At 45.8% G+C, this 22,556-nt stretch overlaps 1 protein-coding gene across 4 annotated transcripts in view; it reads left to right on the plus strand.

Moving 5' to 3' along the window:
- The window catches only part of EHMT1 (euchromatic histone lysine methyltransferase 1), a 154,818-nt gene extending 140,904 nt beyond the window's left edge, over nt 1-13,914 (plus strand). For all 4 annotated transcript variants that reach the window (XM_056860364.1, XM_056860366.1, XM_056860365.1 and 1 more), the window contains 4 exons: nt 1,593-1,679; nt 8,097-8,175; nt 10,586-10,761; nt 13,662-13,914. In XM_056860364.1, coding sequence (XP_056716342.1) covers nt 1,593-1,679; nt 8,097-8,175; nt 10,586-10,761; nt 13,662-13,860 — 541 coding nt within the window. In that variant the 3' untranslated portion in view covers nt 13,861-13,914. The remainder of the gene's footprint in view (nt 1-1,592; nt 1,680-8,096; nt 8,176-10,585; nt 10,762-13,661) is intronic.
- The last annotated feature ends 8,642 nt before the right edge of the window (nt 13,915-22,556 follow it).

Genomic DNA, 22,556 nt, shown 5'->3' on the forward strand with positions numbered 1-22,556 from the left:
CTGAGATTCTGGAGAGTCATTGCCCATCCGAGTAAATGATTCTAGACTAGAAAGGAGCAAGAATCCAGTAGCACCTTAAAGACTATCAACATTTCTGGCAGGTTATGAGCTAAAGAAGTGAGCTCACGAAAGCTCATTCCCTGCCAGAAATTTTCTTAGTCTTTAAGGTGCTACTGGACTCTTGCTCTTTTCTACTGCTATTGACAGACTAACCAGGCTACCCATCGTGATCTAATTCTAGACTCGATTTTGGCTTGGTGTGACAGTGTGCATTTCTGAGTGAGGGGATGAATCCTGTTAGGATTTTAAAAAAAATAGAGAAATGTTTCAGGGGATTTCCAAGCTTTTATAGGATTTTTCAGTTCATAGCGATCATTTCATATTGAAGCTTCTCTTCTGTCCCTCTGCTCTTTCTGCAGACTGCTAATATTGCATTTATTAAAGGGTAAATATGAAGCTATGTGGTGAGATGCTGAGCTGGTCATTCAACTGCCCTCTGATGCGTTTCCTCTTATTCCTTCTTGGTTTTCTTCTAGGACTGCCACCCAGTCAAAGAAATTGTTGTTGATTCCTTGTATGAGTTGCAGTTGATTGGTTAAATCTCAGTAGAGTTGCATATGAGAAGAAGAGCATACTTTGTTTTTAGAAGAGGCATGTGTGTGATGTTTCAATGGCCATCTTAGAAGAGGCATTTCCTCCCCCCTCCCACAGAAGGGAAAGCCTCTTCCGGTACCATCTTAGAGGCATTACCCCAACTCTCATGCAGGGAGGAAAGCTTCATCAAAGATGGTGATTGCAATCAATGATAAGTTGAGAACCAGTGTGGCATAGTGGTTAAGACCAGCAGACTCCGATCTGGAGAACCGGGTTTGATTCCCTGCTCCTCCACATGAGCAGTGGACTCTAAATTTGGTGAACTGTGTTTGTTTCCCCACTCCTCCACATGAAGCCAGCTGAGTGACCTTGGGCCAGTCACAATTCTCTGAGACCTCTCTCAGCCCCACCTACCTCACAAGGTGCCTGTTGTGGGGAGAGGAAGGGATTGGGATTGTAATCCTTAAAGAGGGATATAAAAAGTGGGATATAAAAGCCAACTTCTTCTTTGGGGACTGGAGCACACCATTGAAGTAGATTCTGAACATTCTGGTGCTCATGAAGCCCTCGGGCTGATCCTGTGATGGTCGGCAAGTATTTGAACCTTCAAGGGAGGGGGAAAACAGTAGATGCAGCTGGGAAGGGGGGGAACATGTGGGAGAGAACATCAGCCACTCATTTCTTAGATGTGACTAACAGTGCCATCCTAAGCAGAGTTACTCCAGTCCATGGGCTTGGACTGGAGTAAATAGGATGGTGCTGTAAATTACTTACTTGGATCTGGATCAGAGTCTGGATTCAATTGAAACTTGTAGGCTTAGAGTATTGTCAGATGTCCAAGCGGGCCCTTGAAGGTGCAGCCTTTCTCATAGAAATGTTCTGTTCACCTTCAGCCAGAATCACCTCTTCACAGAAACCAAAATTGCCGCTTCTGTGACCCAGCAGGCGCTGGACACGGGGCAAGACACTCACGGGTCCTGTCTTTTCCTGTCTCCTAGGGCTCGATTACAGCTTTATCGGACGAGGAAGATGGGCTGGGGCGTTCGATCGATGCAAGACATTCCGCTGGGGACCTTCGTGTGCGAGTGAGTGTGCCTTTTCTTTTGAAAAGCTGGACAGCCAACCGGAGCACTACATGGAGAGGGAAGGGGAATCTCCCACAAGACTTTTGCAGAGAGGCACAATTACTTAACCTGTCAAAATGCTGAAATACGCGAGCTTGGTCCATCTCATCCCTAGAATAAGTTGCTTGCTGTCATATGTGAGCAGTCAAGGCTTTGGCAGGATCAGAGCCAAGAGGAAACAGATTGTGGGCTCTGGGGCATCGTTGCCTATGCTGTTTGTGGTCTTAAATGTTACATAGCTCATTGGCAGAATGCATGCTTAGCATGTGGAAGGTCCCAGGTTCAATCCCCAGCATCTCTAGTGGGAGGAAAAATCTCAGATAGCAGGTGATGGGAAAGACATCCCTCTACCTGAGAGTGGTGCTGCCAGTCAAACGAGATGGTGCTGAGCCAGATGAACTGATAATCTGACCCAGTTTAAGGCAGTTCCATAGGGCACCCCTGCCATTCAGTTGCTGGTCCTAGGCAAACCCATGATAGGTGCATCTAGCTACTCGGTGTCACATCCACTCAGAGGGATCCAAGGACAAGCATGACACCATCAGTCGGCTTTTCTCTTCTTCCTTTGGCCTGAGAAAAGGCCTGGCTAGACTCGTGTGTGGTCCTGACCAGTTCCTCTCTCTGTAAGAGAGCCAGCGTGGTGTAGTGGTTAAGAGCGGTGGTTTGGAGCGGTGGACTCCAGTCTGGAGAACCGGGTTTGATTCCCCACTCCTCCACATAAGTGGCGGAGGCTAATCTGGTGAACTGGATTTCTTTCCCCACTCCTACACATGAAGACAGCCGTGTGACCTTGGGCTAGTCACACTCTCTCAGCCTCACCTACCTCACAGGGTGCCTGTTGTGGAGAGGGGAAAGGAAGGCGATTGTAAGCTGGTTTGATTCTACCTTAAGTGGTAGAGAAAGTTGGCATATAAAAACCAACTCTTCTTCTAAAGAGCCAGCATAGTGGTTAGGAGCGGTGAACTCTAATCTGGTGAACCAGGTTTGTTTCCCTGCTCCTCCACATGAAGCCAGCTGAGTGAACTTGGGCTAGTCCCAGTTCTCTCCAAACCCTCTCAGCCCCACCTAAATCACAAGGTATCTGTTGTGGGGAGAGAAAGGGAAGGTGATTGTAAGCTGGTTTGATTCTCCTTAAAAAAGGTAGAGAAAGTCAGCATATAAAAACCAACTCTTCTTCTAAAGCTGGAATCGCACCATGACGGCAGGGGCAGGAAAGGGATGCAGAGGGTTGTGATGGCAGAAGTATTTGCAAGGGCTGCTTGGAAGCCTAGGAAATCTTTTGTGGGATCAGGTTCATAAAACTCAGGTCAGGGAGTGATGACGAAAAGAGGTTTTTGGGGGGGAGGATAAGAGCACACCTCCATCCTTGTGGCTAAATAAAAGCTGCAACAGCACAGAGCTTGTAAGAAATGGCTTGGCATCAGGCTTGCAGGCTCCTGTGTTTGTTTAGGACCCCAGTTGGGTTAGTATCAGGAATCTCTTTTGCTATTGCCAACTGACAGATGAATAAATCCCTTGAGCAAGGTCCAGGAGCTGAACGACTCCTGCTGAGTCTTTTGACTGCCCCACCAACCTCTGTTGAAAACCAACCCCACTCCTGAGATTCTCACAGTCCATTCAGAGGGAACATCCGGAGTTTTCCGTGAACGTAGCAGAGGTGTTGGAAGCCGGGATTTCTCATTTGGAAGCTGAATTACAACCAATAATGAATCTCAAGATTCTGCATTCTCCTGGCCTGAATAGAGATCTGGGATTCCTGTCTCATTACCAATGCTAATTTCTCTGCGCCTACTACCCCTCTGCATACCACACCTAATCCAATCACGCCCACTAATGTCATTTACTTGCTTTTGACATTTACATTGCCATTTTATTTCTAAGTCACTTGTCTCTACTTAAGGATAGATGGGATCACATTCTAGCTGAATCTGAAGAAGTTTGCTGTGGCTCACGAAAGCTCATACCCAGCCAGAAATTTTGTTAGTCTTTGGCTGTTACCGCACTTGTATTCCCAGCAATGTATTAAGAGTTTGAAAATGTTATAAAAAATACTGTTCGCACTTTGTTTGGCTCCTTTAGCTGTGAAGACGTCTTCCAACCATTTATAAGCCGTGGTATCCAAAACCCCTTTTAAAGCAATGTTTTTTTACAACATTTTCAAACTCTTAATACATCGCTGGGAATACAAAGTGCGGTAAACCCCTTTAAGGTGCTAGTGGACTCTTGCTCTTTTCATTTGGAAGCGCCAGAGTTGCTTTGGAGCTCCAGTGCCCTGGAGCGTTTCGGGTGGCAGCATGTTCTCCTGGGCAGCCCCAGGCAGTTACAACTTCAACAGCAGCTGGCTGGAGGTGACTCCTCCTGAGCAGCCCAGGCGGATTTTACTGCTCCTGCGGTGCTACAGAATTTGCATTACGCCATGCAAATTCGGAGGCTCAGCTCCATAGATGGCACACCATGGAGGCAGCGTAGCCTGTGTCCTCTCGGCGGGCACCCGATCAGCAACTTGGTATCAGTGTCTGTGCTGTTAATTAGTCTGGAGTAATTACTTCCCCTTGTTTCCATATTCACAATAATTGGCATTGAGCAGAAGCCCCCTTCCACCCATTAATGAAAGAGAGCGAAGGAATGTTAGGCCTTTAACTGCTCTTGTCATGAATCTGGAAGAGCACTTACAAGGGATGCTGGGTGGCAACAAATCCATGGTCTCAAGTAGGCGCTGCGCCTTCGAAAGCTTGACTGCAAATGGCAGAACCTAGAGCCTGTGGAGTTCACAGATGGCCCTTTGCCCCAGCAGTTACCAGCTGTACCACACGGTCCGCCGGAAAGAGCTATTTAAGCAGCCTAATTGAGGATTGCTTAAAAAGGGATAATTACAGTTTCGGGTTTGTAAAGAGGGTTAAATGACGCTGGAATAGTTGCAAATTTGGTAGAAGAATACAGGCTTTTTTTTTTTTCCAGGGCTGGATTTTATAGATCCCATGGCGCAGAGTGTTAAGCTGCAGTACTGCAGTCAAAAGCTCTGCTCACGACCTGAGTTCGATCCCGACGGAAGTCGGTTTCAGGTAGCCAGCTCAAGGTTGACTCAGCCTTCCATCCTTCCGAGGTCGGTGAAATGAGTACCCAGCTTTCTGGGGGTAAAGGGAAGATGACTGGGGAAGGCACTGGCAAACCATCCCACAAAGTCTGCCTTGGAAACGTCGGGATGTGATGCCACCCCATGGGTCAGGAATGACCTGGTGCTTGCACAGGGGACCTTTACCTTACCCAAATACACACACACACACACACATATATATATTCTGAGAATCAGGCAAGGGCCAACAGTGATTAGTGCTTTACACCGCCCTAAGCAGAATTATACCCTTCTACGTCCATTGTTTTCACTGGGTTTAGAAAGGTGGAACTCTGTTTAGGATTACACTGTTAGGGCTGCCTATCTGTTGATTGATCTATCAGTATATTGATCTTTCCCCACTACATATTTATTTGTAGATCACTTTTTGCCATTAACTGCTCTCAAGGTTCAATTAAAAACAGAATGGTTTACAGTTGAACCGATTCGGGTCTGAACCTATTTACGAAATCAATAGTTGAAGGAGCTGCAAACCTAATAATAGCGACGCCAGGACACACAAAGAAGGGTGTCAGAAGAAGCAGGACAAAACAGAAAGTAAACATGCTTATTCTGATTAATGAAGGCATAGTTTAAGATTTCACTCCCCTCTAAAAAGAGAAGAGAGACTGTACCTGCGAAATCTCCAATGGGGAAGATAGTTAAAGAATCGGGCTATCACAGAAAAAACCCTGCTCCTTATTCAGGACAGCTTAGTATCCATTGATGGTACCTAGAGCAGGGCTTCATACTAGCATTTTGTGACAGGACTCCCTCCAAGAGCAAACACCCAGTTAATCTTATATGCCGTTGAGCAAGATACGGATGCAGGCATGTCAGGAATAAAAATCTTGCAGCTGAAGGCTGATCCTGCCCTTTCATAAATACCATCTTTTGGTGGCTCCATGCCAAGCACGTGACCCCACCTTCACTGAAAAGGGTTGTCTTTGAGGTGGTGAAGCGGGTCATGCTGTTCAGATGACAGGCTCTTAGAATGTTTCACTTACTGAGAAGTGAAGGTATCTTATTCAGCCAATCATCGAGTAAGCAGGACTCAACAACTTTACTTACTTTTAAAAAGCAAGTCTTTTTATTTACATACTTCTAGTAAAATATGTATAAATGCAGATTATCAAGTCTTTAACACTTCTATAAAAACTCTTATAAAAATACAATGTATGTATTACAATGTATGCAGTAAAAGCAAGCAAGTCTTACATACCATTCAGTTTCAAAATCCAACTTCTAAAATATAAGTCAAATTATTCTGATTCAGTTCAAAGTATCTAATTCACAAAGTCTAGAGTAAAGTATTTAAGGCATACATACCATTCAGCCTTTTCTGAGAGCCTTTTGGAAGGTTCTGATTCTCTAGCTGTAGTGTGGCTGTATTTATACTGTTTCAGCCTCATTAAGAGTGAAGGGAAATCTTTTATCCCCACTTTCAGACAACATTTTCATCTATCAAGAGGAATACCTTTTATTCCCTCTATCAGATATCCTGAGCAGTGCAGTAATGCCATAGTTACAGCTGCTCAGCTCCCCGTGACCATATATGGGCTTCCTTTCCTTTCAGTCTATTTTGCTTAAAGTATAAACACTCATTTCTGAGTTTCATGATCACATTATATACTTAATTTTTATACCATTCTCTTCATTAGGACAATACGCATTAAATGAGACTACTTAGAAATATGTAGCACAATATTTAACTATATAATTCATAAAACACAATTATTGCTTACATTGTCACTTTGTGACCATCTGGTCAGTAGCACATAGCCTTGAGCAAGGTTACAGAAAGCAAGAAAGCATATTACTCATATCCTTGATAGGACTGCAGGAATCTTTAATTCCTTTAAGTTATAAAAAACAAAGTTTAAGCTATTAATGCACTCATTGCTTTCCCATTGTTCTGCAGTACATTAAGATATCTTCAGTAGACCTTGAGGAGGGCAAAACTGTTCTGCCTTTGAGATTCAGCTGACAGCTGAGTCAGAAAAGGTGATTTTAGTTACATCTTTCTGATAGATAATGAAAGGTGCTCTGCTCTTCTCCCTTCAAGGACAAGACCAGTTAGTTAGCTAGCTCTTGAAAGAGCTGACCTTGAGAGAATTCTGTCAGCCTGTTCTAAGGACATTTGCATTACACAAACCTCTGCAGTTTGTGTTCAGTTTGCATGATGTGTTCAAGCTCTACAGGGTATTAATTCTGCACATGTACACAAAATACCATAATTATGTCAGAGACCGTGACAGTGGTATCATGTGATATGAAAACTCCGGGGTTTTGGTCTGCTTCACATGTGCCCGTCACGTTGCAGCTATTGAGTGATGACCATGCACGTCATACTCTTAGGACTGACTTGTGCGGTTTCTGTGGGTCCATGCGTATGCAAACATACACTGGGTTGCTTAACCCGTCGTGAGCCTACGGCAGAGCCAAGCCCCAGCGGCCCAGTTGTGAGATCAGAGCATGTTGGCTATTTGCTGCTGATGATACTAACTGTCTGTGGATTGTGGCAGTAATGGTTTAATTTAAGCAAGGAGATAAAGTTGAGGAGGGGCTGTTGTGCAGTTGAAAACTTTATTCTTTACATGTTAAGTTGCCAGGTTGAAAGCCAAGAGTCTCCAGCGTGGTTTAGTGGTTAAGAGCGGTGGAGAACCGGGTTGGTTTCCCAGTTTCTACACATGAAGCCTGCTGGGTGACCTTGGGCCAGTCACAGTTCTCTCTGAACTCTCTCAGCCCCACCTGCCTCACAAGGTGTCTGTTGGGAGAGGAAGGGAAGGAGATTGTAAGCCGATTTGATTCTCCTTAAAAGGTAGAGAAAGTCGGCATATAAAAACCAAGTCTTCTTCTGCTTCTTCCTCTTCCTCCGCCGCCTCCTCCAGTTTCAGAGGATCTCAGGCAGTTGAGCTGAGAGACTTCTTCTCGAGACCTTATTGAACTGCTACAAGTCAGACAGTAATGATCAATTTAGATCAGTGGTCTGGATCAGTCTAAGGGAGGGAGGAAAAAAAAGGGATGGGATCCCCCTCCCCTTGAGTATCACGGGTCTCCAGCCTATATTCGTATATTTCTATCAGTTGCTGATATGACCAGCCAAAAGAAGACTGCATATTGCCTTCACATTTGCTTTCAAGTGCTTTCTAGAGGCATCTAGCTGGCCACTGAAAAGCAGAATACTGAACTACATGGACCTTTTGTCTGATCCCGTGGGGGCTTTCATGTTTTTCTGGTCCTCTTGCTTTCCCATTGTTCTGCAGGTATGTTGGAGAACTGATTTCTGATTCAGAGGCAGACGTACGTGAAGAAGACTCCTATCTTTTTGACCTTGACAACAAGGTAGTGTATTGGGAGGGGTGGGGGAGTTGAAGGGGAGAGAGTGGGGGTCGTGAGAGGCTCCCGGGACAAACGCAAGTGTTAAAAATGAATCCTCCCATTTCACTGGACAGAGCACATCTGTGTGACGGGAAGCTCTTTGCGCCTTTTGAAAAAGTGCAATCCCGTCAGAGCATAGAATGTGGGCCGAGAAGCTCAAGGGACTTGATAATGCTGGGGGGGGGGGTGTGTGCACACAGCGGGGGCGGAGGTGGATCTTTTATTGTTTCACTGGTTCGGAAATCGCCTGGGTTGACAGTTGCTGTGCGGAGCGCTTAGCCACAGTTAACGAGAGAGCAAAATTAGCCGTTAGTCTTGTTACTGATAGACAAATGACTCAGCAGCCATCCCTTCCTTATCCCCCCCCCCTTTACAGATATTCCTTACTGCCAAGCTTAATGTTTGGCCTGGGCTGCCATCTTGGTACTAAAGATGGTCCCCCTCTTTTCCATTTGCAATAGAGGCTGCACAAGGTATATATACCTAGACCTCTGCTAAGAATTCTAAACAAGTAAGGGAGGCCCATGGCGCAGAGTGGTAAGCTGCGGTCAAAGCTCTGCCCATGACCTGAGTTCGACCCTGACGGATGTTGGTTTCAGGTAGCTGGATCAAGGTCGACTCAGCCTTCCATCCTTCCGAGGTCAGTAAAATGAGTACCCAGCTCGCTGGGGGTAAAGTGTAGATGACTGGAGAAGGCACTGGCAAACCACCCCGTAAACACAGTCTGCCTAGTAAACGTCGGGATCTGACGTCACCCCATGGGTCAGTAATGACCCGGTGCTTGCACAGGGGACTACCTTTACCTAAGGGAGGCTTCCGTGGCTTCCGGATGGGCTGCCCTGTTCTGCCGAAGGGCAGGAGTTCAGGGAATACGCTTAAAAAGGGAGGTTTTAATCAGAAAAAGGAAGAAAACATTTTCACTCTCTTGATGTAAGCCCAATTTCTTTCCTGTTTTGACATTTGCGCAGGAGTCAGGTCTCCAGGGTACAGCATGGTCCAGGGGAAATGTTAACATGTTAGGTTGTTGCCTTCAGATTGGGGGTGTGCATGTGTGCACAATGCAGCATGTGCTTGAGACTTTCCCCCTATGTGGATTAGCTAGCTGTGGACCACGGCTCTTTTCTATGCAGGAGAGAATACACACTGGCTTGGGCAAATTCCTATGGAATTGCCCAGGCTTTTTTCAAACCTGTCTTCATAACTTCAAGGGCTAGAAACCTGAACTGTATATGATTGTGTAGATTATGAGATATATAGACCTTGAGGTTGGGCTGGCTGGGCATTTCACGGCAATGCAGACGGCTGTTTGTGGCAGGAGGTAATTTCAACTGCGCATCCAGACAAGAAAGATGATCTGTAGTTTGGAATTCAAGGAAAAGCTTATCAAAAGCCTGTTGAGCTTGTAAATGCAAACTGAGAGGAGAGGAAAGCCTGTTGGTTGCAGCCCTGTGAGATGCAGATAGAGTGATCCCCGAGAAGCATCTCACCCCAAAAGGGCACCTCATGCTCTGTGAAGGGATCTCTCTTCAATGTGTCTATAATTAAGGACTGCTGCTTGCTGCTTTCTGCCACAATAATAAAAAAAAAATGTCTTGAGAGAATCTGGCAGTTCAAGGAAAGCCAAAAGTTGCAACTGCTAGAGTAATCTGCTGTCTCCCTTTTGCGCTAGAATCTTAAGGTTCCAGGTACTCTGGTTTGGTGTTATTCAGTTGTCTGATTCCGTTTAAGAACATAAGAAAAGCCCTGCTGGATCAGACCCAGGCCCATCAAGTCCAGCAGTCTGTTCACACAGTGGCCAACCAGGGGCCTCTAGGAAGCCCACAAACAAGACGGCTGCAGCGGCATTGTCCTGCCCGTGTTCCAAAGCACCTAATGTATTAGGCGTGCTCCTCCGATCCTGGAGAGAATAAGTATGCATCATGACTAGTATCAATTTTTACTAGTAGCCTTGAATACCTCTCTCCTCCATGAACATGTCCACTCCCCTCTTCAAGCCTTCCAAGTTGGCAGCCATCACCACATCCTGGGGCAGGGAGTTCCACAATTCCACAAAAGAAGAAGCCAGACTTAATCCTGCCTCCAAACAAAAGGAACAGGAGGACCATAATTCTGAATACCTAGAGCAATCCTGTTCTTGCTCCCAGCAACGTTTTTGTCTGACTCCAAGCACAAAAGTTGTGCGAGGAGGTGACTCCTTCCTGAATTCCTCACTGCAATTCCCAGATACTTTTTGTCACAATTCCCAATCTCCCTTGTCCTTTTACATATAAACTGTGACATGGCCTTGTGATTTTTTGACGTGACTTAGAGATGCTGCCAGAATCCGAGACTTCAAGGCTGTCTTAATCGGATGCTCTTCTCTGCCTTTTGCCAGGATGGAGAGGTGTACTGCATAGATGCCCGCTACTACGGCAACATCAGTCGCTTCATAAACCATCTTTGTGAGCCAAACCTCATCCCAGTGCGAGTGTTCATGTCCCACCAGGACCTGCGCTTCCCTAGAATCGCCTTCTTCAGCAGCAGACCCATCCAAGCAGGAGAGGAGATCGGGTATGTCCTGGCTTGAAAGAACACGAGGGAGTAGCCATGGAAAGAGGGAGTCACCTTGGTGGCCTGTTGTCTTTGAACTGTTGAGAGCCAGCATTTTATAGTGGTTAAGAGCGGTGGACTGTAATCTGGAGAACCGGGTTTGATTCCCCACTCCTCCACATGAGTGGTGGAGGCTAATCTGGTGAAGTGGGTTGGTTTCCCCACTCCTCCACATGAAGCCAGCTAGGTGACCTTGGGCTAGTCACAGCTCTCTCAGCCCCACCTATCTCACAGGGTGTCTGTTGTGGGGAGGGGAAGGGAAGGTGATTGTAAGCCGGTTTGATTCTCCCTTAAGTGGCAGAGAAAGTCGGCATATAAAAACCAACTCTTCTTCTTCTCACTGGGCACACCTCACCGAAGGGCAGCTCAAGCTGTCCTTTCCCCCCACAAAATAAGGAGAGGGTGTTCAAACATGGCAGAAGCTTTGAGTCAAATTGTGCGGTATAAATCTTAAACAATGGCCTGTGCAAATGGTCTGCTTGTGAGAGCCGTATGGCATCGCCGAAGGGGCTGATGAATGAGAGCAGAAGCCTTCTTCTCCCGGTTCTCTTGTTGGTTGTGCTCACAGACCCGGCAGTTGAATTCTCCTGCAAGGACCTTTTCGACTGTTTGTTGCTCATGCTAGCGGAAGGCTGCATGTATGCTTATTTGCACAAGCCAAGAGGGAAAGATAAAATCTGAATTAGCTCTCGAGAGGAACATAATATGTGAAATGAACAAAAAGACCTGCTTTATACTGAGTCAGGTCATTCACAGTGACCCAGCCAGTTAACCCTCCCAGTTGTGTGCCACCCCTATTAGCTTCAGCAGCATTGCTTTGCTCTTCGCTTGGGGGAGGCCAGATTAAATAAAAGAAAACTAAAAACCCAGGGGCTTGATGAAACACACTCTTTGGAGCGATCTTGCCCATTTCCTATCCCACTCTACACCCTTGTCCATATTGTGGTAATGCAGGAGGGCAACAAAGATGGTGAGGGGTCTGGTGACCAAGTCCTATGAGGAAAGGTTGAAGGAGCTGGGTGTGTTTAGCCTGGAGAGGAGAAGACCGAGGGGTGATATGATAACCATCTTCAAGTACTTGAAGGGCTGTCATATAGAGGATGGTGCCGAGTTGTCTTCTGTTGCCCCAGAAGGTCAGACCAGAACCAACAAGTTGAAATTAAATCCAAAGAGTTTCCGTCTAGACATTAGGAAGAACAGGCTTCCTCGGGAGGTGGTAGGCTCTCCTTCCCTGGAGGTTTTTAAGCAGAGGCTTCATGGCCATCTGTCATCAATGCTGATTCTATGATCTTAGGCAGATGATGAGAGGGAGGGCATCTTGGCCATCTTCTGGGCATGGAGTAGGGGGGGGGGGTCACTGTGTGTGTGTGTGTGGTGTGGCAGGTAGTTGTGAATTGTGCAGGGGGTTGGACTAGATGACACTGGTGGTCCCTTCCAGCTCCATGATTCTAACTGCTTTGCAGGGCATTGGAGCTCCTTGAATGAAAAGGCTTCTTGGTTTCACCATGCCACCGTTTGAAACCTCTGCTTTCAATTTGCTGGCCTTGCAGCTGGCCCAGACCTTGTTCCTGGAAATGCTATGGCAGCTGCCTCTCCCAGTTTTTTAGGAAAAGGCACCCCTGTGTGAACCATCTCTTTGAGCTCTGGGTTGCTGTAGTGGAGAAACAGGGAATGTGGGAGGGACAACGGAGGGGCTGTTTGCTGTCCTCAGCTGTGTTTCTAGGCTGAGGCTCTTTTCGATGAGGCTCAGGTTGCTCTGCCAATGACCCTTGGCCTTTCCAGCCACCAGGCTAGATGGAGTGCAGTTGCCATGTTTAGTGATCTAAAGGATCCTCGAAAACATTCACAGCCTCAGGGAGCCCAAGGTCCATCAACCCCCTGGCAGGCCTCACTACCTGTTTAATGGTCTGTGGTTGGCTTGGCAAGTCACAAATGACAGGGTAAAGCCACAGCAGCTCTCATGGCTGAGGTGTCTCAGTGGAAGCAAACAGGCTGGCATCCAGGGACGCAAGCATAAGTCAGTGCTGTGAGATTCTTCTGCTGGTGGCTACTTCAGCATTGACAGTGGTCCAGGCAACTCGCTTTGCAGCAAAATAGATGGCTTCCAGGATGCTCCATGGCTTGTTACCCAGATTCTAAATTAATGAGGGCAAAAATATGTTCCGTTCATTGATTTCACTTCCTCTCCCCAACCGCCCTTTCTCCAAGGATCTCAGGGTGGCATATGTGGTTCTCCCCTCTCTCTGTGATGCTCACAACATCCCTGAGAGTAGGCAGAGCAGAGTACGTGACTGGCCCAAGGTCACCCAGGAAGCTTGTGTGGATGAGACGGTCCCACATGCAGTTCGGAGGCTGTGGCTCAGTGGTAGAGAGAGCCCTTGCTTGCATGCTGAAGGCCCCACGTGCAGTTCAGTGAACAGATATCAGAAAGCAAGTGAACACATGAAGCTGCTTTCTACTGAATCGGACCCTTGGTCCTTCAAAGTCAGTATTGTCTACTCAGACCGGCAGCAGCTCTCCATGATCTCAGGCAGACGTCTTTCACATCCCCTACTTGCCAAGTCCCTTTAACTGGAGATGCCAGGGATTGAACCTGGGACCTTCTGCATGCCAAGCAGATGCTCTACCACTGAGCCACAGCCCCTTCCCAAGTGCTGGGAAGTGTCTTGCTCTGCCTGAGACCTTGGAGAGCAGCTGCCAGTCACAGTAGAGAACGATGACCTGGGATGGCTGGATTTGGTATAAGGCTCCATCACATGTCCATTCGACCTCTGCAGCTGTATTACACTCCTGCCCTTGAGCGGGGCGTAAGAGCAGCCGTGGCGCCTCCCCTCACCTGAGTGTTTTATTTTTCCTTTTAGGTTTGACTATGGCGAGAGGTTCTGGGACATCAAGGGCAAATATTTCAGTTGTCAGTGCGGTTCCCCCAAATGCAGGCACTCCAGCGCTGCCCTGGCTCACCGGCAAGCAAGCACATCTTCGTCGTCATCCCAGGAGACGGCAGAGAACGGACTCCCGGACACCAGCTCCACCGCAGGAGTGGCGGCTGCCCCGTTTTGAGGGCCTCTTTCAGCTTTCCCCAAATCCACAGATTGTATGAATTTCTCCATCAAGAAAAGGGTGGCACGGGAAAAATGAAGCCTCTTAAGTGTGCGACACCCTGGCTTCGGGGGCTGCCGCGATGGTTACTTGAGGAATGAAATGAAAGCCTCGCGCTGTTGCCCCTGACCCCCAACATGCCTACGATGTGCCAGGAAGCAGCTGGCTTGACAGTGGTGCGTCCAGGGGCGGTTGCTCCCGTGTGCTCCACGCTGAACGACCCGCAGGGCCTCTTCTAATATGACGCATCTTCTCCGAGCCAAGAGAGAGTTTCCCCCCTCCCCCCCGCCTCCCTCTTGGAAGGATGAAAAAATTGAACGGACTGTTCACGCCAAGTATCTCCAGTTCGCTTGTAATAAACTCTGCATACTTGATGAAACCCTTTTTTCAAAGCCAAGGCCTGCTCTTTCGGGGCAGCTCGGGGGTGGGGGGGCGTTGCTAGCAGCTGAACCTTACCTTCTTTTTTTCCTTGCTCATTGTCCTGGGATTGAAACCATATCCTCTCTTGAACAGGTGCCTGCCAGTGACCTAATCCAGTGCATTAGACATTTGCACTCTCCTCTCCTGCATCCACCTTTGATTTTCTCCAGGCCTGGCAGACGTTTCTCATGAGTCCTACCAGGGCTTCTCCGTTACAGACTGGCTCTCGGGGCATGTTGCTTTTTCTCAGTGTTTCTCCCTCCCCACCCCACCCCACCAGTGGGTGTATTTCCCTCTTCCGTGATGCTAGGAAGCATACAGGGGAAACACTTTACATGACACTAACTTCTAAAACGAAAGGAGCTTCTTCTTCTTTTTTGTAATTAAAAACAAAAACATCGAAAGGAAACTGGCATTTACAGTGTTCCTGTTCAGGGCGTTTCTCAAGCGGCTGCTGAAACCGGGCCTCCCAAGGACGCGGCGCTGTGAGATGGTGACCCGTGCCATCCTCTCTTTCCAACCCTGGCCCTCCCCTCCACGATTATTCTAAATACACATAATGACGTTGGAATGAACCGATTTATTTTTTACCATTTGAGGGTCGAACGTTTAAAAAAAAAAAATCCAAAACGAACCCACCGCTCTCCCTCGCCCAAGTAACTAAAAACGGTGCTGATTCTAGTGCGATTTTTACTCACTACGTGAATATAAATTTATCAATTGTACAAAGGGGAAAAAAAGAACAAAGTGATTTTAGTATAAAATCCAGGGGAAACCCCCCCCCCCCACAAACCTTTTTTAAAATTGTTAGTATTGTAGTGTGAATAAATTTGTCATCACCTTTTGTGTGGTGGCAAAGGAGGTCATTTTAATTATTTTTTTCATATATCTTTAAATACTGTAATTGGTGCAGTACCACATTTTGTTTTGGGTTTTTTCCCCCCCTTCGTGCATCTCTTCTAAACCGTTCATATTGCTGGGGTTTTTTGTTTTTTTGTTCTGTGTTTTTTTTCCCCCCTGTTCATGTTTTTGACAGTTTTAAAGGCGCCTTCTTCCGGCTGCCATCATTTCCTTGTTCTGTTTTCAATGAATTCAATAAAAAGTGCTTTAAAAAACCACACGAGTGGATCTGTTCTTGTAACCTTTCCTGTGGCCCCCATAGAACAGAAGGTGGTAAACTTTGAACGTAAGTATAGGAAGGATCCTTCTTCCAAGTTGGATTTCTTGTTCATTAAGCTCACTATTGTCTGTTCCGACGGGCAGTGGTACTGAGGCAAGAAAAGGTGTTTTTCTGACACCTGCTACCTGAGATTCTTTAAACAGATGTCCTGAGGACTGAACTTGGGACCTTCTGCATGCAAAGCATGTAGCCTGCTAACAAACTTCCCCCAATGATGCTTTTGGTCAGAAGTGGGATTTGAACCCATGCCTCTATGTGACTTGAACACAGCATCTTGGACCAAAGGGGAGGAAGGAACCTTCTCTTTGCCCCCCCATACCAGTTTCATGCTAGCTCATTATTTCAAAAGCATGGGAGATTGAAAAGAATTTGGAGTCTGTGGAGCTAGACAATTAAGCTACTGACGGGTCAGGGAAGGGGAATAGGATGGGATGCCTTTGAAGCCCACTGAGAATTGCATAGGGAAGGACTGGGAGAGACAGCGTGGTGTAGTGGTGAAGAGCAGGGTTTTGGAGCGGTGGACTCTGATCTGGAGAACTGGATTTGATTCCCCACTCCTCCACATGAGTGGCGGACGCTAATCTGGTGTACTGGATTTGTTTCCCTGCTCCTACACATGAAGCCAGCTGGGTGACCTTTGGCTAGTCACACTCTCTCAGCCCCACCTACCTCACAGGGTGTGTGTTGTGGGGAGGGGAAGTGAAGGTGATTGTAAGCCGATTTGATTCTTCCTTAAGTGGGAGAGAAAGCCGGCATATAAAAACCAACTCTTCTTCTACCCCATTGCAATCCTCTACGTTCGAGGGGACAGGAGGAGCTCCAACATAAGTGTATTTTGTGTCATGTTACCTTGGGGATCCTACTGGGTATAATTCTTATAACCAATAATGAGGGAGTTATTAGTAGGTGTAAGAAGAGAGGCCTACATGCTGTAGGATCCTTGTCCTTTGCCTTTAGTAAAGCTAAATCACAATCATGGTTTGCCACCCTTACAGCCCCATGCGTCTTACTACCCTCAAAGGCCATTTTGTTTGCGTTCCAGATAAACGAAAGTTTGGCAGGAGGTTTTCCCTTCCCGCTCCTTCTACACCCTTTTAAATGTTTCAGGGTAAATGTTTAAATGTTTCAGGGAGACCCTTCGTGGTGTAGTGACGGACGCTAATCTGGATAACCGGGTTTGATTCCCCACTCCTCCACATGAGCGGTGGATGCTAATCTGGTGGACCAGGTTGGTTTCCCCACTCCTCCATATGAAGCCAGCTGGGTGTCCTTGGGCTAGTCACAGTTCTTTTAGAGCTCTCTTAGCCCCACCTGCCTCACGGTGTCTGTTGTGGGGAGGGGAAGGGAAGGTGATTGTAAGCCCGTTTGATTCTTCCTTAAGTGGTAGAGAATGTCAGCATAGAAAAAACAACTCTTCTTAATTTTGGGACTGTGTGTGTGTGTGTGTAAAGTGCCTTCAAGTCGCAGCCAACTTATGGCGACCCCTTTTTGGGGGTTTTCATGGCAAGAGGCTAACAGGTGGTTTGCCAGTGCCTTCCTCTGCACAGCAACCCTGGTATTCCTTGGTGGTCTCCCATCCAAATACTAACCAGGGCTGACCCTGCTTAGCTTCTGAGATCTGACGAGATCAGGCTAGCCTGGGCCATCCAGGTCAGCAAATTTAGAGGTAGACAATCTAGACTGTTACTGTGCAAATGTTTTTTTTGGGGAGGGGGCATTTTCACACACCAAATGGGCCAACAGTCGAGATGGAATCCCAGTGTGTGTTAAATTCCCCCAGGATAAGCACATTGCATAGCAATAGCAGCCTCTGCCTGATGGCGTATCTGGGAATTAAGCAGCCTGGGTCTATCTGCGGCTAGCTGCACTCGGACCCCAAACTTTTGCCTGAGTCCCTTTGAATCCAAGGGAACAGAATGCCCAAGAGCAACTCCATGGTAAGTAGGAACAGGTGGGGAGTATGATACATCTGGGCTGCGCCTTTATCCTCTCCACCTGTTCCTACTGACCATGGATTGTCCCTATTTTTCTAGTACTGAGCCACGGTAAATCGTTGCTCCTCTTGATGCCTTTTGAGGAAGTCTTATCCAAACTGTGCTGGTTTCTACATTTGTCATTTCTTTAGGGTTCAGCTCCCTCCCCTTGGCCCTTAGAAGCCAAGTGGGCAGGGAGCTCTAGGTGGGGGGAATTGCATACATCTTGTCTCCACTGCACAAATGTGTGTTATCCTTCTGTGATAACGGTCTTCCAGAATGACAGATAGGGTGCAAATGCACATATATAGACAAGGCCAGTGGGTGTTCTCCCGTATTACCCCTTATGTCTGGCTTCCACCTTACTCTGCACACTTATTATTGTACTGAGAGTTTATAATTTGGAGACATTCTCTTATAGTTAACAGTGTTAGGGAACTGGTGGTTTGTGGCCATGTCTTAACATCACATAGTTTTGGAACAAGGCTGCAGAATATTTAACTCCGCATGCTAAGTGTGGTGCAGTGGTTAAGAGCGGTGGTTTGGAGCAGTGGACTCCGATCTGGAGAGCCGGGTTTGATTCCCCACTCCTCCACATGAGCAGCGGAGGCTAATCTGGTGAACTGGGCTGGTTTCCCCACTCCTAGACACAAAGCCAGCTGGGTGACCTTGAGCTAGTCACGCTCTCAGCCCCCACCTACCTCCCATGAAGGGGAAGGGAAGGCAACTGTTGTAAGCTGGTTTGATTCTTCCTTAAGTGGTAGAGCATATAAAAACCAGCTTTTCTTCTTCTTCTAAAGTTATGTTAATTCTCCCTGATAAAGGTATTTCCCCTATTATTCTAGGAAGGCAGGAAGCGAAGCATTTCCTGGCACGCCACTGAAAGCCCACAAAAATAGCTGGCTGCTCTGGGTAAACTAATGTCCTTCCTTGCACCGCCTAAGCAAGTGGCAGGATAGAGGCATTCATCCCAACCCTAAACCCTGCGTGAGCTGATAATTGCTGCTCATACTGCAAGTCTGCAGCCTCCCCCTTGGGAGGACTGGAGCCTTGCTTGGTCATGAGCTTTTGAATCGGTGTCTTGTTAATTGATTTCCTAATAGCCTGGTTTGGATTAAGGCTGTATGTCCTTTGTCTATTTAATTATCCTTCTCAGCACTTTGGGGAGCTAGCAGAGCGGGGCTTGGTGAATTCTGTGCGAGCAGCTCTTCCTTGGGACTTCGCTGCCGCAGGTGTACAGAGTCAGCCCTTCATTGAGGGAGGCTGGGCCGCATGCGAAGGAGCACAATAGAAATAACAAGGGATTGAAACCCACCACTCCCCTTCTTGGTACTCTGGTGGGAGTGAAGGCTGGTCGTACCACTGGTAGGTTTTCTCTCTTGTTCAGAGGCGCTGGAAATGCTCTGTGACCCCTTTTCCAAGTTTATGGTTTTTTGCCATATATATATATATATATATATATATATATATATATATATATATATATATATATATATATATATATATATATATGAAGTCTGGGGATGGGCTGCTGCCTGTTAAAGCTGCCAACAGGCCTGGAAGAAAATGTCCCTTTAACAGAGGCTTAACATGTAGAAATGGGCAGAGGAAGCTTTTTATGGCATAGAGGTAAACAGCACCCCCTGGGAAATACCCCGCATGCGCCCCCTCGGAGGGCACAGTCTCTTGAATGTGGGAATATGATATGTGGTGGTCCAAACTTTTTTGGGGGGTGCAGAACTTTTGAATTTTTTCTTAATATCATGCAGGAACTAGGAAATGAGAATAAGGAACTGGGAACCAACTTCAGCCACCTTAAATAATATCCTGTTACGCTTCTGTTAAAGAGACAGGGTATTTTTCTGTTGGCAGCCCTACTAAGGGCTAAATCAATCAGCCCCTGTTTTTCCTGGTACTGTTGTGGTCCTTTGTATGTATGTGTGTAAAAGATTGTCTCTTTTCTTTTTCTTCCTCTTGGCAGCTCTTATGTACATTTAACTATGACCTAAGAAACAGAAACTCAGCAAACTAATCTTTCTCCTGGATGGAGATGTAGTAGGGTTGCCAACCTCCAGGTGGTAGCTGGCGATCTCATGCTGTTACTGCTGATCTCCAGCCTATAGAGATCAGTTCACCTGGAGAAAATGGCTGCTTTGGCATTTGGACTCTATGGCATTGAAGTCCCTCCCCTCCCCAAACCCTCCCCTCCTTAGGCTCCTCCCGAAAAACCTCCCGCTGAGGGTGAAGAGGGACCTGGCAACCCTAAGATGTAGTGACTGGGAAGTTTCATCATTGATTTTCCGCTTGTGGTTAATTAAAGTAGGGTCTGGAACACAGCTCATAATGCAGAGACATAGAATAAAGAAGAGTTAATCTACACAGTAAGTTTCATTTTTAATCGTGCCAAGTTGGTAGCAAAAGAGACACAGATTTCTTACATCGAAGTCCTCCCTTATTGACATCTCTCTTCCTCTCTTTTGATCCCACCTGGCAGCTTCATAGCAAAGGGTGCATTTCTCAACTCTCCCTTATTATCCTCAAAGCAACCTAATGCCTTGTTTATTGGGTAGAAGAACAGCTGGTTTTTACATGCTGACTTTCTTTACCACTTAAGGAAGAATTAAACCAACAATCACCTTCCCCTCCCCACAACAGACACCCTGTGAGGCTGGTGGGGCTAAGAGAGCTGTGACTAGCCCAAGGTCACCCAGCTGGCTTCATGTAGAGGAGTGGGGAAACCAACCCAGTTCACTGGATTAGCCTCCGCAGCTCATGTGGAGGAGTGGGGGATCAAACCCAGTTCTCCAGATCGCATGAAGCTGCCTTATACTGAATCAGACCCTTGGGTCCATCGAAGTCAGTAATTGTCTACTCAGACAGGCAGCAGCTCTTTAGGGTCTTAGGTGGAGGTCTTTCACATCACCTATTCACCTAGTCCCTTTAACTGGAGATGCAGGGGATTGAACCTGGGACCTTGTGCATGCCAAGCAGATGCTCTACCATTGAGCCACAGCCTCTCCCCAAGGGTGACCAGGTGAGGGGCAGAAGACACTGGCAGGCTGAGCTAGGCCCAGCCTCCAATGGAGTCCACCGCTCCAAACCACCGCTCTTAACCGCTACACCACGCTGGGTATGCCGTCTGTCTGGTAAATTTAAAAAATACATATTTTGTAATGCTTCTCGAATCTTAGGAAGAAAAGCAGACTATAAATGAGGTCAGTAAAAATAAATAAAAACCCTATAAAGTGGGGTAAACTGAGTTCGACTGGCTCAATAACACCCAGTGAGCTTCATGGCTAAGTAGGAATTTAAATCCAGCTCTCTGGTCATAATAATGTATTAATGCGGTCACTGACCAGCAGGAAAGAAAAACAACAGATAATAAGAAAAAACAACAACGACAAATGACCCAAACCTAAAAATTACATATTACATGTATAAATGAAATATCGGGGAAGAAAGTAACAATAGGAAATATATATGCCCCTAATCCTCAGAAAAAACAATTTTTCAATAAATTACATGACACCCTTGTAAAGGAAGTGGAAGGAGACCTTACCTTAGGAGGAGACTTCAACGCTGTTATGGACTTGAAAGCTGATAGAAGTGAAAAGAAGATAGGGAGTTATAAGAACAAGAGTACTGCATTAACGTATATAATGAAAAAGACCACCACTAATTTCCAATTAGTTGACATTTGGAGACTTAAGCACAATTCAGAAACAGAATACTCCTTTTACTCAACAGCTCACAAGTCATCATCTAGAGTTGATATGTTCTTGGATTTCTTAAAGAAAAATCAATTCTACAACTGACACTTTTGGATAATACTGATCATCTTGTTGCTGTATACAGAACAAGAAAGAATCAAGCCAACAATGATTACCTGGGCACAAACAATTGGTCATTCTATTTCCTTGAAAAGTTGGGAAAGACTTTGGTCAAGAGACATGAAAAAGATTCTTTCCCAATCAATAAGGGAAAATATCTACAAAATGATTTACAGATGGTACTTGACACCGAAAAAATTGTCTGCAATGTATAGTACAATGTCACCAAACTGTTGGAAATGTCAGGATAAAGTTGGCTCATTTTATCATGTTTGGTGGCTTTGTGATAAAGCTAAAAACTTTTGGGATATGATATACAATGAGCTAAGGTTAATTCTACAACAAAATATCCCTAAAACACCAGAGATGATGTTGTTAAGCATTATACCGGACCACATTATAACACAACGGACTTTTTTACTCTATGCCACCACAGATGCGAGAATGGTATACGCAGCTAAATGGAAAATGTCTGAAATACCGGACAGAACTGATTGGATTCATAAAATGTTTGAACTAGCAGAAATGGCAAAATTGACTGAGTTAATAAATCAAAAAGATAATGATGAATTTGTTAAGGAGTGGGAGGCGTGGATTGTTTATTGCAAAAATGAACTTAATGTGCAAAATGTTAAAGGTTACAACTTAGACTAGGTTAATTTTCTTGTTTCTATTTTTATTTCTTTTTTAATAACTGTAGAAGGTTTTACAAAAAAATTTTTTTTATAAAGAAGTAGAAAATAATTGCTAAGAGGATTACGAAGATAAGTTAGAGATAGAAGAAGGAAGAGGGGAAGTCAAAGCAGGGGAAGATAATTGTTATATATATGTTACTCTTAATTGAGAATTAGAAAAGATTGAAAGGTAATGTTAATTGATTGTATCGAATGTATGAAAAAACAATTAAATTTTTTAATTAAAAAAATAGAATTGATATGTTCTTAATTTCAAAACCTCTGGTAAATATGGGATGTGAAACGGAAATAGGTAACTTTATATATGCTGACCATACCCCCATATTTTTATGGTTAAGTATAAAGGAAAAAAGGAGTTCTCAACAACGAACTATTAAATAATGCCAAAAGTAAATAGAAATTAAAGAAGAAACTTGAATCCTTTTTCAATATGAACAACTCTACCAGCTCAGATATAATGGTGTGGGAAACAGCTAAAGCCTTTTTTAGAGGAATTGCTCTGAAGGAGTCATTGCTCCTAAAAAGGAACAGAGATAAGGATAGGCAGAATTGGAAAAAC

The sequence above is a fragment of the Euleptes europaea genome, chromosome 14, assembly GCF_029931775.1.
Source record: "Euleptes europaea isolate rEulEur1 chromosome 14, rEulEur1.hap1, whole genome shotgun sequence".
In the NCBI taxonomy this organism is placed as follows: Eukaryota; Metazoa; Chordata; class Lepidosauria; order Squamata; family Sphaerodactylidae; genus Euleptes; species Euleptes europaea.